Source organism: Acomys minous, assembly GCF_964271855.1.
Source record: "Acomys minous genome assembly, chromosome: 1".
Taxonomy (NCBI): domain Eukaryota; kingdom Metazoa; phylum Chordata; class Mammalia; order Rodentia; family Muridae; genus Acomys; species Acomys minous.
The window spans coordinates 13,280,818-13,299,543 of NC_140483.1; the positions used below are offsets into that span (position 1 = coordinate 13,280,818).

Below are 18,726 nucleotides of genomic sequence, written 5' to 3' on the forward strand. Positions count from 1 at the left end.
AGTCTCTTTTTCCTTTCTGCTGCCATCTCCCGTCTGGGAAGACACTGGCCTTTTTTTTTTTTAATTATTTTTATTTTATTTACATTTGTGTTTTGCCTCCATGTGTGTCTGTGTGAGAGTGTCAGTTCCCCTGGAACCAGAGTAACAGACAGTTGTGAACTTCCATATGGGTGCTGGGATTTGAACCCCAGTCCTTTGCAAGAACAGCCAGTGCTCTTAACCACTGAGCTACCACTCCAATCCCTACTTGGCCTTTCTAAGCTGTGGCTACTCTACCTCCCTCCAGGGTCATCCTTCTGGATGAGGGTGCAGCGTGAGGTTCACGCCCAGGGCCGCCACTCACCTTCAGTGTTTTTATGAAGCTTCTCCCACATTGGACTTGCTATAAAGAATTTGAATGTGCATTGCATTTCAGGCCCAGAAGTCTCGTCCTCGTTCTCCACGGTCTGGGGCAGCTGGACCATGATGTCAGATAGGAGCTCCATCACCAGGCTGTCGTTGCTCTGCTCAGGACTGCAAAGGAGTCGGGGTAAGAATGAGGCACGCACCAAGTCTTCTGGGAGTGCCTCCTGCTCTGGCGTGAGACAGAAGACCTCACACACTGGACGTCACTCCCCTTTACAGAGGAGAAAGCCGATAACTTCTGTGCTTATAAGGAAACGTGTCGTAGCCGGGCATGGTGGCGCACGCCTTTAACCCCAGCACTCGGGAGGCAGAGGCAGGCGGATCGCTGTGAGTTCAAGGCCAGCCTGGTCTACAAAGTGAGTCCAGGACAGCCAAGGCTACACAGAGAAACCCTGTCTCGAGCCCCCCTCCCCCCCAAAAGGAAATGTGTTATAAAAGCCTTCTTAGGGTTTATTTCTAAAACACTCTTTACCAGACTGTATCTGTAGGCAGGGATGTGCCCAGACTGAAAGCAAAGAAGGACGTGGCGTGCTCATAGGTTTCACCAGGTCAGTTTGTCACACTCCTCTCTGCTTACCCAAGGGCTTCCTGACCATGCACTCATGTGACACGAGCAGTGACTGTACATGGCTGCCTGAGAGTTTGGTGCCATATGGCTGGAGGGATGCTTTGGGGTCCTCCCAAAGATGAGAAGCCAGGGTTGGTGGGCTGACAGGGCAGAAAGTGGCTGAGCAGGGGATAGCAACACTCTTTCAAGCTTTTTGCTGGTCAGTATGGCACCGTTTTTTACCTAACACCCAGGTTGCTTTTCATTTAGCTAAATGAATGTTATCTTTCAAAGCAGGGATAGCCCTGACACCCCAGTGTGGGCCTTTCGCTCAGCAGCACTGCCTCTGGGCTGCCCCAGGACATGCATTTTCTAGTTCGTCATCATACTTGGCTTTTTGATGAAGCCATTCAAAGTGGCTTCAAGTAGTTTCAAAAGTCAAAAAGTCTGGATTATATTGAATATGACATATCTCCCACTGGTGCCTCACAGACAGATGAGCTTCAGTGTTTGAATAACATGACTGGAAGAATTACGGCCACCTAGTGACCAAGGGGACACTATGAGACATACTCAAGATGCTTGTTAAATGAAGCCAGGAGTGGTGGCGCATGGCGTTTATTCCAGTACTCCAGGAGGCAGAGGCAGGGGGATTGCTATGAATTCAAGGCCAGCTTGGTCTACAAAGGGAGTCCAGGATAGCCAAGGCTACACAGTTGTATAACTATTTCTTCCAATTTGAACATTCCTTTTAGAGAAAGACTCCTTCATACTGAGGAAATGAACTAAACTTAGAAGGCTGGGGAGTAAAATAAGTCACAAGTCTCAGGAAGTTCCTAAAACTTAGAAGATTCATAAGGCTCCCTGCGAGGTTATATCCTAGTTAATAGTCACTGGGCAAGAAAGACTAGTGAGCTGAGCTGCCTGCAAGCTTTTGGGCATTGCCACCTATTTTAGGGTGGAGTTTTTGGTGACATAAATGTCTAGCTCATCTATGCTCCTGTAAGTGGGCTGTAACCCACACTCCTAAAAATGACGAATAAACCCCTGGTTCATTAATATAGGTTTGGGAGGGGATTGTGTCTGTTGTCAGTGACATATCTGAGGTGAATAGATATTTGTTCACATCTCCCCAGGAAAAGTAACACATGATTATAATAATCACTCCATCTTTTACTTGTGTATTGTGGAATGCTAATAGTGTGAAATGTGTCATCAGAGGTATTGAGTCTGTAGGGCATTCTACCTGCTGCTCTCTGGGAACAAACTGGATGTTTCTTCCCGGGCACCCACTTTCCCCCACATGTGCAGTCTCCCCCTCTGGAGCAGGCAGTCTATCCTCACTTCTAGTGAAATGATGCTTGAACTGTGTCTATTTTTTGTTAGTAAACAACAATGGATAATGGATCAAGTGGCAAAAAGCCACATGCCAAAGCCAAGGTCATTCTGATGTCACCTGAGTGAGTCCTGATCCAGAGATGAGACAGCTGTACGGGAGTATAGAGTTCTAATTGGTTTGGAGGGACGTGGAAAATGATTTAGCCAAAGAAGTGTAAACTCAGCTTATAGGTCGTAGAGACTGAGTAGCTGGGACCCACAGATGTGGGTAATGTGACCACCTTGCATAAAAGTGTGGAGCAGTTCGCTTGTCAGCTACAGAATTCTGACTCTGCTACTCATGGGTCCCAACAAGAAGTAATTCCAACAAGGAAAATTTATAGAAAAGATACTTTTGAGCTAAGGAATGTTATTATCCAGAATATGTTCTGTGGTGTGTGTGTGTGTGTGTGTGTGTGTGTGGTGTGTGTATATATGTGATGTGTGTGTGTAGTGTGAGTGTATGTCTGTGTGAGAGAGTATGTGTGGTGTGGTATGTGTGTGTGTGTGTGTGGTATCTGTGTGTATGAATATGTTGTCAATGTGTGTGTATGTGCATGTGTGAGTGTGTGTGTGGCTGCGGGGTGTGTGTATATGTGTTGAATGTGTGTCTGCGTGTGTCTGTGTATGATGTGGTATGCGCAGGTGTACTTGCCTGTGTAGGCATATGTGGAGGTCAGAGGTTGATGTTTGGATGGATTTTGTATCAACTGTCTCTCAACTTTAGTTTCTAATTTATCCACAGAAGCAAGGCCTGTCACTGCACCTGGGCCTCAGCATCTTGGCAAGGCTGGCTACCAGCAAGCCGCAGGATCCGCCTCTCTCCACCTTCCAGCTCTTGGGTGACAGGTGTTACAGATGTGCACATGACTTTAATGTGCGCTCTGTGGGTCTGAACACAGGACCTCATGCTTGCAGGGCAAACCTCCATTTAAAGAAAGAGATAACTGAGAAAATAAAACTGAAATCTTGCTAAATTTATATAATTAAGAGAACAAAGGAATTTAAGATTGACTATATATACCTGAGTATTATATTTATAAAAATTATAAACTTAGCTGGGCGTGGTGGTGCATGCCTTTAATCTCAGCACTCAGGAGGCAGAGGCAGGTGGGTTGCTGTGAGTTCAAGGCTAGCCTGGTCTACAGAGGGAGTCCAGGACAGCCAAGGCTACACAGAGAAACCCTGTCTCGAAAAACCAAACCAAACCAAAACAACAACAACAACAAAAAGATAAACTTGAGAAGCCCTGGTAGACAGACAATAGAAGGATGCCAATTTTATAACAAATATTAATCTATTTGAAAATGCTTGATCAAGTCCACAAATGGGATGTGACACTATTGAAAGGCTTTGACAAGGTGGTTGTTAGTATATGTTAAACCTAGATGTTGAAAAACTAAAACCAAGGCAGCAGTCACTAGGCTCTCAGGGAGTTCCTGTCTTGACTCAGAGATGAGGGGCCTTGGCAGAAAAACATTCATTGGCTTGCCCTCCCCAGAGTAACATGGTGGAGCCAGGATTTTAACACAGGTCTGGTGAGGAAGACTGGGAGGAGGAAGTGAGCACACCATGATCCAGTTCCTAGGTGAAGATGTTTGAGCTCCCCAGAGACAGCACCCTAGGAAGTGTCTACAGACTTTGGCAGCCCAAACCTCAAGGGCTCCAGCCATGCAGCTCTGGTGTGGACACACTTGATTTTATTTTGTAGTCTCAGGTAGAGGAAGCTTGGGTGTGGGGCACATGTATTACATTATTTGGACCTTAAAACAGCCTTGAAGGGCCGACAGGTATTTCTACCCCCTTTACAGATGAGGCCCCTGAAGAGCTGTGATTCACACGACCCTCCGGCTACAGGCAAGTTTCTCTTGACCACATGGCTCTTTCTGTCACTGAGATGGCTGTCTGTTCCTCCTGAGAAGCAAATGTGCATGCTTCACATTTAAACAAATCCATTTAAAGCCAGGTGTGGTGGCGCACGCCTTTAATCCCTGCACCCAGGAAGCAGAGGCAGGTCGATCTCTGTGAGTTAGAGGCCAGCCTGGTCTACAAGGTGAGTTCCAGGACAGAGAAACCGTGTTTTGAAAAACCAACACCAACCAACCAACCAAACACCCCACAAAAAACAAAAACAAAAACAAAAAACAAAAAAGAAAGAAACCAAATTCATTTAAAAGACAACTCACCAGCTACAACTCACTCACCCATCCAACACGTACTTATTAACTACTACATGCTTGGCAAGTGTGTTTTGTGTGCACATGCACACATATCAGCACAGGTGTGTGCTCGTGAATGTGCATCATGCACTTGCTTCCGTGTTGTGGAGAACTTAGTTTCTCTACCATGCAAGTTTTACTTTTGTACCCAGATAATACCCAGATTGTAATTCACAACTAACAACAGTTCCCGGTGTACTCTTACTTAATCATGAGGTTGAGCTGGACAGCTTTTGGTTGCATGATGATGAGATTTTCAATGAACTGCTGTGTCTTGGTCTCATTGGAGGTGTGTGTGGCCTCGGGGTGTAGTCCTAATATTTCGGGAGACTCATCATCTGGTAAGGACTGGATAATCTCTATGCAGTCCTTCAAGCTTGAGCAGCTGGGCACTGACTGGTACATCTGAAAGTTGAATTGCTTTGTTAGTTTTGCAGGAGTTAGACATCTACTCTAGGTAACGCATGAAGCAAGTTTCTCCCCATGACCTTTTGTGCAGAAGGCTGGCTCTTCTTTCTCATTTCTGTATGGCACAGACACTGTTGAAAGCAACTGTTGGGACTACTCTATTGCAAACTGTGTGACACACACATGTAACTTTCTTGTTGGGAAGGGGTGGGGCATTTAAGGGCTAGGAGACTGTAACCACTTAGTGCCTTGATGAAATATACTCATAGGTAATGGAAGTGAGGGGCCTTTAGTACATCCTAGAGAAGCAATGCAAAGGAGGCCAAGGCCTTTTGTGTTAAAAGTGTGGTGACTTTCAAGCATCCTCCCTTGTGCCCTCCTGGGCTTTTTTGGGTCTGTGGATTGTAGTATGGTTATCCTGTACTTTATGGCTAATATTCACTTATCAGTGAGTACATGCCATGTGTGTCTTTCAGGGTCTGGGTTGCCTCACTTAGGATGGTACTTCCTAGTTCCATCCATTTGCCTGCAAATTTCAAGATTTCCTTATTTTTAATAGCTGAGTAGCATTCCATTGTATAAATGTACCACATTTTCTTTATTCATTCTTCAGTTGAGGGACATCTAGGTTGTTTCCAGTTTCTGGCTATTATGTTTTTTGTTTTTTTGTTTTTTGAGACAGGGTTTCTCTGTGTAGCCTTGGCTGTCCTGGACTTACTTTGTAGACCAGGCTGGCCTCAAACTCCCAGGAATCTGCCTGCCTCTGCTCCCGAGTGCTGGGTTAAAGGCGTGCGCCACCACCTCCCGGCTTCTGACTATTATGAATAAGGCTGATATGAACATAGTTAAGCAAGTGTCCTTGTGTAATGGTAGCACATCTTTCAAGTATATGTTCAGGAGTGGTATAGCTGGGTCTTGAGGTGGATCTACTCCCAACTTTCTGAAAAAGTGTCAGATTGATTTCCACACTGGTTGTACAAGTTTGCACTCTTGCCAGCATGTGCTGTCATTTGAGTTTTTGACCTTAGCCATTCTGACAGGTGTAAGATGGAATCTCAGAGTTATTTTGATTTGCATTTCCCTGATGGCTAGGGACATTGAACATCTTTTAAGGGTTTCTCAGCCATTAGAGATTCCTCTGTTGAGAATTCTCTGTTAGCTCTCTATCTCATTTTTAAATTGGGTTATTTGGTTTGTTGCTGTTTAATATCTTGAGTTATTTATATATTTTGGATATTACATCTTTTTCAGGTGCAGGGTTGGTGAAGATCATTTCCCAGTCTGTAGATTGTTGTTTTGTTCTGTTGACAGTGTCCTTTGCCTTACAGAAGCTTTTCAGTTTCATGAGGTCCCATTTATTAATTATTGATCTTAGAGCCTGAGATGTTGGTGTTCTGTTCAGGAAGCAGTCTCCTGTACCAATGCATTCAAGGCTCTTCTCGCACTTTCTCTTCTATTAGATTTAGTGTATCTGGTTTTATGTTGAGGTCTTTGATCCACTTGGACTTGAGATTTGTGCAGTGTGGTAAGGGAGAATGCTTGAATCTCACTCAGAAGAGGAAATAAAATAGGCATCTGAAGTAGATGAGGGGAGGGCATGGGGTGGAAGAGGGCGTGGAGAGGGTAATGGGAGATTGATCAGGCGTAGGGAGAGTAGGGGTGGGGTGGAGAGGGTAATGGGAGATTGATCAGGCGTAGGGAGAGTAGGGGTGGGGTGGAGAGGGTAATGGGAGATTGATCAGGCGTAGGGAGAGTAGGGGTGGGGTGGAGAGGGTAATGGGAGATTGATCAGGCGTAGGGAGAGTAGGGGTGGGGTGGAGAGGGTAATGGGAGATTGATCAGGCGTAGGGAGAGTAGGGGTGGGGTGGGGTGGAAGACTGGGAGAGAGAGTGGAAATCAGTGGTGGAGGCATCTCTGGGACAGGGGAGGTTCCAGGCGTCTACAGGGGTGATCCTAGCTGAGACTTCTAGCCCTGGGTGCTATGGAGCCTAAACTCGCTGCCTCCTGTAGGTTGGTAGGACTTCCAGTGGAGGGGGGAAGACACCAACCCACCCATGAAACCTTCGACCCAAAATTTGTGCTGCCTACAAGAAGTGTAGGGATAAAGATGGAGCAGAGATTGAGGGAATGGCCAACCAATGGCTGGCTCAATTTGAGACACACATCATGGGAGAGAGGCAGACAGGAGCCTAGCATAACTGTCTTCTGAGAGGCTTCATTCAGCAGCTGATGGAAACAGAAGCAGAGATCCACAGGCGAAAAATAGGGCAAGCTCGGGGAGTCTAGAGGAAGAATGGGAGTCAGGATTGGGGGAGATGGAGGCGTCAAAGACACCACAAGAAGACCTACAGAGTAAACTAACCTGGGCCCATGAGGGATCACTGAGGCTGAATCACCAACCAAAGAGGTTGCATGGGCTGGACCTGGCCCCACTACACGTATGTAACAGATGTGCAGCTTGGTCACCATCTGGGTCCCCTAACAATGGGAGTAGGGGCTGTCTCTGACTCTGTTGCCTGCCTTTAGATCCCTTTCCCCTAGCTGGGCTGCCTTATATGGCATCAGTGGGAGAGGATGCACTTAGCACTGCTGCAATTTGAGGTGCCAGGGTGAGTTGGTACCCCTTCTCTGAGAAGGAGAGGGGGGAATAGAGGGAAGGGGGCTGAAGGTATGATCGGGAAGACAGGAGGGAGGGGACCGGGACCAGGCTGTAAAGTGACTAAATAAATAAATAAGGGGGGAAAAGTAGGAAAAAAAAGTGTGGTGACTAGCCTGCTGCCACTGGGAGGGTAAGACTATAAGGAAGTAGGGAAGGAAGTTACAGCACTGTGGTGTGCCTCTGAAGGAGATGTTGGGATGCTTGCCCTGTCTGTTGTTGTTAGCTGGCTGCATCCATGAACAGCCTCCCCTACCACATGCTCCCATTGTGACGTCCTGTGCTGAAACAGGCCCAGCACAGTCAGTCAGCTATGGGCTGAAACCTCTGGAAACACAAGCCAGAGGTACATCTTTCCTCATAAAAATTGTTTGTCTTAAGCAACTGTCAAATGACAGGTACCTGTCTAATACAAATATTAAGAACAAATGACCAGTGTGACCGGGAAGAGAAATGCATTGTTTATAGGGTCAGAGGCTGGTGGGAGTGGACTTCACTGATGACCTGGCCACAGGACACAACAGAGAACAGTCACTGATAGAGGACATCAGGGAAAGAAACTAAGATTATTACAGTGTAGGACGGACTGATAGGTTGCAATGGCCATAAACAGCTCAGGGTTTTAACATAATTAATTGAAATGTAAGATTTCAGAATACATATTTTTGCTAATGTGGTATATTGCAATAGGACAAGAGATGTATGTTACTGTTGCTCCTGTTCATTTACACATTTAGCGTGACAGCCTGCATTCAGAAGTCAAACACATGGCACTCACTGAGCAATTCTAAAGGTTATTCAAGGCTAGTTTTATCTTAGGGACTAACTTGAGAATCTAAACTTAAACATTCCCGTAAACATTTAAAAGCAAACAGAAGCTTTGAGTACCAACCAGAAGCGTACACACAGGCTGGCGTGCACCAGCTGTCTGTAAATGCTGCTGTCTTTTGGTGGTTGGTGTCAACAACAGACTAATACACATTTTTTTTTTCTTTCTTGTTACCTTACAAATGAATTCCCCTCGGATGTCACTTTGCTCATCTCCCTGTATTCTCAGGACTTTGGGCAGATGACCTGGGCCTCTGTTCTTCTTGATGACACCAGGTCTGGCTCAGAGCCTTGTCCTTGCCATGTCCTGTTGTTGATTTACCACTCCAATGCCCCCCCCCTCCACATGCCCACAAGGGTTAGAGGTCACAGAGTTCTTTCCTCTATAGCAGACGTTAGACAGAACAGAACGGTGCGTCTAGCCTGGATCCCTGCCCGTAGGTGGACGTCTGCATGGAGGACAGACACTAAAGCGGTGAGGAAAGGGAACGAAGAGGAGATCTAGAATTTTCTACCTCCGGTGCTGTGGCTGAGACAGGGTTCTTGCGTGCCAGCCTTCCACATACTTGTGGTGTGTGCTTCCCTCCCTGTGGCTCTCAGCTTCCTCACTTGGCAGCTAGGCAGACAGAAGTTTGGGCAACGTGCCCTTTAGCTGGCATGGACTCGGTGGTCTGGACGAGCTGCTGCCTTCTGGTGCCTTCTGCTCTGCTGTAACTCAAGGTCCTCAGAGGGCACACGCTATCACTTTACCATTCTTTTAGTTCTTGGTATATTCTGGCACTTAATAAACAAGGGGAAGTTGGTTTTGCAATACTGGTCTGAAAGTTAAGGAAAGCCACTAAAGTAATCATTAAAATTTGCTTGAAGACAAAGGATGCAACAAAACCTAGTTTAAAAGAAGTAAGAGGGGCTGGAGAGATGGCTCAGAGGTTAAGAGCACTGGCTGCTCTTCCAGAGGGTCCTGAGTTCAATTCCCAGCAACCACATGGTGGCTCACAACGATCCATAATGTGATCTAGCCAGCAGGTGTACATGCAGGCAGAGCACTGTATACATAATAAAATGTTTGAAAAAAAAATTAAGAAGAGCCTGCTCTACAAAGCAAGCCCAGGACAGCCAAGGCTACACAGAGAAACCCTGTCTGGGGGGGGGGGGGAAGAAAGAAAAAAAAGAAAAAAAGAAGATACACCCATTTCTTACCTCATCACTAAAGAAACCGAAGTTAGCCTTCAGCCTTTCAGGATTGCAGAATTTGTGGAAAAGAGTCTTCAGGCATCGCTTGTCCCATTTATCAGTCAGTTGGCTACCATAGGTCACATTCACGATCAGGTAGGTCATCTCCTTCCATGGAACTTCTGAGCGGCCGGAGAGGATGCTTTCCAGCATCTTTATGGACACCTGTAGAAAGCACACTGTGCTTTGTTATATCTGCACGTGGTTTTAATTTCATACAACACCAACAACTCTTAAAAGTCTCTCTGAAACATAGAGAACCAGGCTGGGAAGTGCAGTCCTCTAGTCTAAATTATTTCAGAGGCTGAGGCAGGAGGATTATAAGTTCAAGGCTAATTTGGGCAACTTAGTAAGAGCCTGACTCAGTAGAAGTGGACTGAGGGAGCTGGAAAGACACTCAGCGGTTAAGAGCACCGACTGCTCCTCGAGAGGACCGGAGTTCAATTCCTAGCACCCACATGGCGCCTCACAACTGTCTGTAACTCCAAGACCTGGCACCCTCACAAGACACACATGCAGGCAAAACACATAAAATGAAAATAAAGGAGTTATTAAAAAAAGAAAGAAAGAAAAGGAAAGCCAGGTGTGGTGGTGCACGCCTTTAATCCTAGCACTCGGGAGGCAGAGGCAGGTGGATCCCTGTGAGTTTGAGGCCAGCCTGGTTTACAGAGTGAGTCCAGGACAGCCAAGGCTACACAGAGAAGCCTCGTCTCAAAAAACAAAACAAAACAAAAACAAAAGAAGGTTCTGGGATATAGCTGAGTGGTAAAGCACTTGCCTAGTATTAGCAAAGCCCTAGAGTTTGGTCTCTAGTACTGGAAAACCAACCAATCAACTAACCAGGAACAGAGTAGTAAAGTAGGAAGATGTGTGTTTTCCCTCACCAGTGACTGTAGGGCAATTGAGCTATATCCTCTGTAATCATGGTTGCTGCTTTAACAGACAAGCAGGGCCCAGAAGGATGCAGGAGGATGCCTCCCCTCACCCCCTTCCCCTCCCCCAAGGCCTGCAACAGCGGCTTCTTGTGTCCTGAAAATGACTTTAGTGGGACCTTGCTTATACAAATGGCATCCCCACTTCCTTCCGGCTCCTCCTTCATGCCCTCCACTGCCCTAAGCTCTCTTGGCCTCTCCCTCCCTCTCTGTCTGGCTTCCTGACTTTCCTACTCCCGCAGGTGCTGCCGGCACACATGCTGGCCCTCAGCGGTCTCTGTTCCGTGGTCACAGCCATTCATACTTGCACTGTGTGAGCCCCGGTGCTCCCACCGCTGAAACCATCAGAGATGCGACTCCACTGTGGGCTCCCTGTGGGCACCATGTCTGCACGCTCAAACAAGAACCCTGATCAAAATCATTGGAAAACAAAGCAAATGTTGACATTTTCCTTGTCATTACTCTAAATAAGATAGGGTGTTGAGGGCTGGAGAGGTGGCTCAGCAGCTAGGAGCACTGTCTGCTCTTCCAGAGGTCCTGAGTTCAATTCCCAGCAAGCACATGGTGGCTCACAACCATCTATATATAATGTGATCTGAGGCACACAGGTGTACATGCAGATAGAGCACTCATACATTAAAAGAAAAACCAAAAGATAGTATGTTGATTCACACAGTGCTTATACTGTATTGGATGTACACATGATGTAAAGTATACAGGCTGCTGCTTGTAGGTCATATGCAAATGCTGCCTCATTTTATAAGAGACTTGAGCACCATTGACTGTTGCCATGTAAGGGGGACCCTGCAGTCAGGCCTCTGAGGGTATCAGGGATAGCTGTTACTTGCAGCTGTTACTGTGACAGGCGGAGCCTGCCTGGGTTTGTATTCCGCCTGGCACTATTTATGCTCAGCCTCTTTCCCTCTTCCTCATAGTCATTTAGGTTGGAGTTTCTCTACAGTGCCTCTGGACTGTTTGTCATCTTTGTAATATTAAGAACTCTGTATTTCATAGAGATGAATTTTTAGCCTGCCATTTGCATCATACAGTTTAAAAGAGTTACTTTTAACTATGCTCATCTGTGTGTGGCTGTGTGCATGTGAGTATGTCCGATCCCCTCCAGGGGCCCGTGAGCCGCCCAGTGAGAGCTCGGGTCCTCTGGGAGAGCTGCACATGCTCTTAAGTGCTCTTGACGTCACAGCCGGCTCTGCAGCCCCTCATTGCAAATACTTTCTGAAGTCTGTTCCTTGTCTTCTGGCTGCTTTATAACAGTTTTCCATGGAAGGGTTTTTACAATCAAATATGGGTTTTACAGCCCTGAAGGCTCTGTGTTTCTACATTTTTTAATTCCACACTGTCCCAACTGAGCTGCTTTGACACTGCTCCAATTCTGGGTTTCTAACTTGCATTAAGTTATCCCTAACTCCAAAACTGTATATAGACCCCGGATTCATTTTTAGAGATCTATATGTCTATATAATGCATTTAATCTTCCTTCTGCTCTATAAACTAGCAGAGCGCAAAAGATAAAGGACCTAAGTACTTTTCTTCCAGTAGGGTGGCTAGCTGTACTGGTATTATTTACTTAAAAACAAAACATCTTTTTACTGTGTTGAAACACTCCTGGTCTCACAGATGGTGGGGCTTGAGGCTGGAAGACAGCTAGAGCACAAGGGGTAGAGCTGTATTGGAGGAAATTTTGTTTATTGTTTTTTTGTTTTGTTTTGTTTTTTTTGAGACAGGGTTTCTGTGTGTAACAGCTCTGGCTGTCCTGGAACTTGCTCTGTAGTCCAGGCTGGCCTCGAACTCATGGACATCCATCTGCCTCTGCCTTTAAAGTGCTGGGATTAAAGGCATGCGCCACCACTGCCTGGCCCTTGAGGAAACTTTGGTCGGCAGTAAAAAAAATTTTTTCTGGAGACAGGGTTTCTCTGTGTCTTGTAGACCAGGTTAGCCTCAGACTCAGAGTTCTGCCTGCCTCTGCCTCCCCAAGTGCTGGAATTACAGGCATGTGCCACCGCTCCCAGCATTTTTTTTTAAAATTTAGCTAGAGAGATGGCTCGGTGGTTAAGAAAACTGGATGCTCTTCCAGAGGACCCAAGTTTGATTCCCAGCACCTCCATGACAGCCCACAATCTTTTATAACTCCAGCTCTAGATCTAGTGTCCCTCCTCCAGCCTCCCGGGCACCAGGCACACACATGGTGCGCAGGCATACATGCACATGCAGGCAAAACATCCATACACAGTGTCCCATAAATATGTGCAGTCACAAATTAATTTTAGAAATTCATAGAGAATTCAATCTATTTCCGCATTCTTTGCTGAACCACTCTGACTTAACCTAGTGTTGCTGCTAAACTATTTACTTCAGGATAGTGGAATTTTAGTGTATTTTGATGTCTGGTGAAGGAAAATTCCTTATTTTTTATATTCTTGTGTGTGTGTGTTTTAGCTTATTCTTCAACATTTCTTCTCCATATATATATAGCTCTATTTGCATGTACAACTGCATGCCAGAAGAGGCCATCAGATCCCAGTATAGATGGCTATGAGCCACCATGTGGTTGCCGGGAATTGAACTCAGGACCTTTGGAAGAGCAGCCAGTGTGCTTAACTACTGAGCCACCTCTATAGCTCCAACATTTCTTCTTCTATGTGAATCTTTTTCAATTCTAAATCTTCTAAGTTCTAACTGTGACTGTGTTGTGTTTGGTAGTTAGTGTTGGAAGAACCTCCAGTCTCCTTGGACAACAGGGATGCATTGAGCTCGAGCAAGCAGAGGAGAGAAAGGGGAGGCACACATTGCCACCCCGTGCAGCCTGGCTGACTTCTCCAGTGTCCGTGCCTCTGTCCTCATCTGGAACCTGGGGACCATCAGTGCGCTTATCTTACAAAGCTGTCACAAGACTGTCAGCGTTTTAAATGATCGAGAATGTTGTTCTTTTTCTCCTTAACTTACAGTGCTCTTTATGTGGGGCCCTTAAGTTTCTTTTTAAAAAAATATTTATTTATTATTATGCATACAGTGCTGAAAAGGGCACCAGATCACATTATAAATGGTTTTGAGCTACCATGTGGTTGCTGGGAATTGAACTCATGACCTCTGGAAGAGCAATCAGTGCTCTTAACCGCTGAGACATCTCTCCAGCCCCAACCCTTAAATTTCTTATTTTGTCCCTGTGTCGTTTCAACATTTTTAAATCACTTCTATTCTGAGTGTTTATTGCTAGAGAAAAACTATATTTTTACATTTTTATGTAGTCATTTTGCTAAGTTCTCTATTTTTAGTAAGCCCCTCTTCACTCTTTTCAGTAGTGCGTAAAGTTTTCAAGACCCACAGTATGCTATCCGCTGACGTGCTAGGGGCTGAGCCCAGGACCTGTGCATGCTGCATTTAATAAGTGATAGCAATCCTTTCACTTTGCTTTCTGTTATCTATTTTACTTTATTGTTTCTCTTACTTTTTTTTGTTTGTTTAAAGATGTATTTATTTTTGTGTATATAGTTCTCTGCCTGCATATACACCTGCAGGCCAGAAGAGGGCGCCAGATCTCATTATAGATGGTTGTGAGCCACCATGTGGTTGCTGGGAATTGAACTCAGGACCTAAGGAAGAGCAGCCAGTGCTCTTAACCTCTGAGCCATCTCTCCAGCCCCTTTTCTTACTTTTTGATAATTTGCTCAAGTTGTTATTTCTTTTCAGTTTTCTTCTTTGTTAAAATCTAAGACAAATTGGGCTGCGTGTAGCTCTGTGCCTTAGTGTGGACTCAGCATGTGTGGGATCTTGGGTTTGGTTACTAGTGTGGGGGGAGGGGAGGCACGGCTTCCTTTTCTCCTTAAATGCATCTCTCTATTCAAATGACTAGAAGACAGCAATTATTTCCCCACTCAACTCGCTAACACACGGTGCAACAACTTCCTATTGCGCATTGTTTGCATTTTGACCGGGCTTGGGCAGGAACACCCTGTGCTCTCATTCCCGGCATCTGCTGTACTTTATATCATTGGCCAACACCAGAACCAATGAGCTTACTGCATGTAGGTGGCTTCTTGTGGAGGTAGATTTCTACCTCCTAGTGGCCACAGAGAGAACACGAAGGAATGGAAGTCCTCCATCCCAAGGTGGGGTTCACTGACACAGGAAAATTAAGATTTTCCTAGAAAATTAAAAAAAAATGTTCTAAAACAAAAATGGGAGGGTAATCAAGGGTGCAGCACTCTACACGAGAAGCAGAGTTGCAAGAGGATTAACTTGGGAATTTTTATGTACATTGGTGCTTTGCCTGCATGTATGTCTATGTGAGGGTGTCAGATCTTGGAGTTACAGACAGTTGTGAGCGGCCATGTGGGTGCTGGGAATCGAACCCGGGGTCCTCCAGAAGAGTAGCCAGTGCTCTTAATTGCTGAGCCATCTCTCCAGCTCCTGAATTTTTTTTTTTAAAGACAGGGTTTCTCTGTGTAGCCCTGGCTGTCCTAGACTTTGGTCTGCTGACTAGGCTAGCCTAGAACTCAGAGATCTGCCTGCCTCTGCCTCCTGGGATCAAAGACATGTGGACTACTGGCCAGCAACTTTGAAAAAGTTTATGCAGACATTGTTATCCATTTCTTTTATTAGCAATAAAGAAAACATCCTGCTAAAAGGTATACTATAAGATACTATAAAAAAGATAATAGTCTAAAAAATGACTCTTAAGTTGTCCAGCCCCCCGGAACTCTGTGTAAATCCTTCTTGCTTTAAATAAGAATATTGTGAGAGTTTTTATAAGTGATTTACATGTCAGGAACTGAAAATGTTTCACTTATATTCACTGAGTTAAAACCTTCTTTTTGAACAGTATTTTATGCGTATGGGTGTTTGGCCTGCATATCACATGTGTGCCTGATGCCCACAGAAGCCAGAAGACGGCACCAGATGCCCTAGAACTGTAGTTACAAGTGGTTGTGAGCTGCCATGTTGGCCCTGGGAACTGAAGCCAGGCCCTCTGCTGAGCTGTCTTTGCAAGCAACTGAGTTGCATCTCATAACTACCTTGTAAAACCTTGTACTGAGGTTTGTTCCCGTCCCAGGCTGCTTTATTTCATTAAGGAACTAGGACCATGTGGTTATTTGACTTGTCCGAAAGATGGACTCCTTGTACAGCCTCAGCGGTGGGGCTGCAACGGCGTTCTAGAAAGCTGCCTTCAGCGTCTCTGTTTTGATCATCAGTGGTCAGTGCCTAGCACCGTGGAGATGCACGCTAGCGCCTGCTCACTGCCTGCCTTCCGGAGCCCACTCACCTCCAGGTCTGAAGAGCTGAATTTATAAGGGATATTCCAGCCCAGGGTGCCATACACTTTCCTCTCATTGATCACAGCATTGAAAAGACAGAGGTTGAATAGAATTTTTTTCCACCATGGTCCACAATCAGGCTTACGAAAGATCTCTTCTGTCACCTCTCCACTTCCGCCATAGCCAAATGTTTGAAGTAAATTGCTTTTCAACCTATTGAGAGGTTCCAGGGCAATCTTTAAAAGAAAAGTAAGTGAAAATGCCAAGTGACGACAGGTGCGAACGGGTCCTGAAGTGGTTACTTCTCACAGCCCTGGTGACATTTCAAGAACCACAAGTCCAAATCTAGGTGCTTTTTTTTTTTCTTCTCTCTTTTAAATACCCCTGTAACAGGATTATTTCATATGTTGTATCACATTCTAATTCATATGTTACTTTTGAGACAAGGTCTCCCTTTGTAGCCCTGGCTAGCATGGAGCTTACTATGAGGACGAGGCTGGTCTCGAGCTCACAGAGAGCTGCCTAATTCATAGTTTAAGACAAGCTGCAGCACTGGGATGCTAGTTATCACTGTGACCACAAGCATAGCGTTCGGGAAGGACAGAACTTCAGTTTGTTGTGCTAAGCCGGGGGTTGCCGTGCTGTGGCATGGGAACAGAGCTGCCAAGCCTCACGTGGAGCGTGCCAGAGCAAACAGGACCGTGGCTGAGCCAGCAGACATAGCCGACCATCACTCATACTGAAAGGGGCAGTAGGGACTTTGTATTACTGGATTCTGATTGCCTTGAGAATCCAAGTGGCTGCTGACTCCTTTACTGGAGTAGCTGAAGTGACTGACTGTGAGGGTTTTATTAGTGTGGCCGCTAGTCTGAGATAACCTACAAGGTGCGTGTGTGTGTGTGTGTGTGTGTGTGTGTAGCCCGGCTCCTCATGTAATTCTGACACACAGTACATAAATACTGTGTGGCTATGCAGATTAATTATATGGGTGAGGGTATGTATGTATGAACATGAGATTTCCAGATCCACATGTTGCTGGGGGTGATGGAGGAGACGCAGTGGGAGACACTGTGTATGATGGTACTCCAAGACGCCACTAGAGCAGATGCAGATGGCTGACATAGTAGCCCCGCCTTCTCTCCAGAGTTACAGAAATAGAGAGACTTTTGCTTTGAAATGTAAGCACATCATTTTGGGAAGGAGGACGTTCTCTAGCCTGTTGTTAGAACTCTGTGTAGATGCAGACCAGGTAGGCCTTGGACTTACAGAGATCTACCACCTGGCTGGTCTCTAGGATGAAAGGCATGTATCCTCACACCCAGCTTTATTGATAGACTCTTTTTTGGAGGAGGGGTTTCAAAACAGGGTTTTTCTGTGTAGTCTTGGCTGTCCTGGACTCACTTGTAGATCAGGCTGTCCTTGAACTCACCGTGATCCACCTGCCTCTGCCTCCCAAGTGCTGGGATTACAGGGGTGCGCCACCATGCCCGGCTACTGATAGACTCTTTTTTTTGTTTTTAAATAGAAATACAGCCTTCTTTATTTATTGCTTGCACCTTAGCTCAGTCAACCAAGCTAGAAACTACTGATAGACTCTTAAAGTGGAATTAGACCTAATCAAAATCAATGTCCCTTGAAACTCTATGTCCCTCTTTGTCACTACTGCCTTCTAGCTTCTACTCCCTGCCAAAGGAAAAAGGCCACTTGAGGTCATAGTCAGGCACACCTTGCGAAGTAAATAGGGCCTCTTAAGTCACAGGCTGAAAGGCTCAGATTTCTCTGCCTGCTCCAGGACAGTGCTGGGGGAAGTGGCCCTGGGTAAAATGCACAGTAGAAGGGGAAGCATTTAGGAATCAGTCTGGCCGGGCCTGGTCTGGCATAATATTTTGCTTGTGTCCTCGTCAGTTTCCCTGCTGTTTAAAGTCTGGTTTTAGGCCAACTGGGCCTTTCATAGGATTGACCGAGTCTTAGTTGGAAAGCACAACCAACAATTAACCCTTTGTTAGCAAAGAATTTGTTTGCCTTCTGCTAGAACTTTCCAGAGAGTTAACAAACCATAAAATGGGTAAGAGGAATAGAAATAAGAAAACGGCACAGAGTAAGGTGTAGTGGCACATACCTAACTCAAGCAACTGAGGTGGGGCGAGAATCAGAGCTCAGGAGTTCAAGGGTCAAGGCCAACATAGCCAGGCAGTATCCCGAGGCGGAAAAAGTAGAAGGCAGAAAGGAAAGAGCTATACAGATATTTGTATTCTGGTTTACCACAACTGGAAGCAGAGCATCCTCTCTGAGAAGCAAGTGTCAGAGCTAGGAGTTTTTGAAATCAGGGCTACATAGCATTCTCCCCACCTAGCAAACGCTGACAATGAATAGAGCCTGAGCGCTCTTCTTGGTCCAGAGTAATGAGCAATAATGTAATCATATTTACAAGCAGGCAGGCGTTGCCAGTCACACTGAGATCCCGCCGTTTCGTTCTTACCTTTACACCCTTCTGAAGAATAGGAATTGGGAAAGAACTATACGATTTTGAGCTTAACCAAAGCCTAAAGTCAGGATCTATGGTCGTATCTGGGCTACTAAATCTGCAAAATAAAAAAATGTAAACATTAAAAAATTTGTACAATATTTTCTTAGAGTCAGAGCATTTTAATATTTCTGTGACCTTACAAATCACCCTAATGCCAAAGACACCATCTCATTACAAGTGCTTTGGAGGTGCACAAAGAGTTGTGTAAGACTCATCAGCCGGGCACACTGGTGCACACCTGTAATCCCAGCACTCGGGGAGGCAGAGGCAGGTGGATCTCTGTGAGCTGGAGGCCAGCCTGGTCTACAAAGTGAATCCAGGACA

The 18,726-nt window shown here is 45.7% G+C and overlaps 1 protein-coding gene across 6 annotated transcripts in view; it reads right to left on the minus strand.

Annotated features, from left to right (window-relative positions):
- DNAH14 (dynein axonemal heavy chain 14) overlaps positions 1-18,726 on the minus strand; it is a 230,415-nt gene that overhangs the window by 26,775 nt on the left and 184,914 nt on the right. For all 6 annotated transcript variants that reach the window (XR_014781397.1, XR_014781398.1, XM_084793762.1 and 3 more), the window contains 5 exons: positions 18,355-18,457; positions 15,884-16,111; positions 9,641-9,838; positions 4,754-4,953; positions 344-513 (listed from right to left, as the gene is read on the minus strand). Coding sequence is in view for 4 of the 6 variants with exons in the window: in XM_084793762.1 (XP_084649888.1) it covers positions 344-513; positions 4,754-4,953; positions 9,641-9,838; positions 15,884-16,111; positions 18,355-18,457 (899 nt within the window). In the remaining 2 variants the exon portion in view is untranslated. The remainder of the gene's footprint in view (positions 1-343; positions 514-4,753; positions 4,954-9,640; positions 9,839-15,883; positions 16,112-18,354; positions 18,458-18,726) is intronic.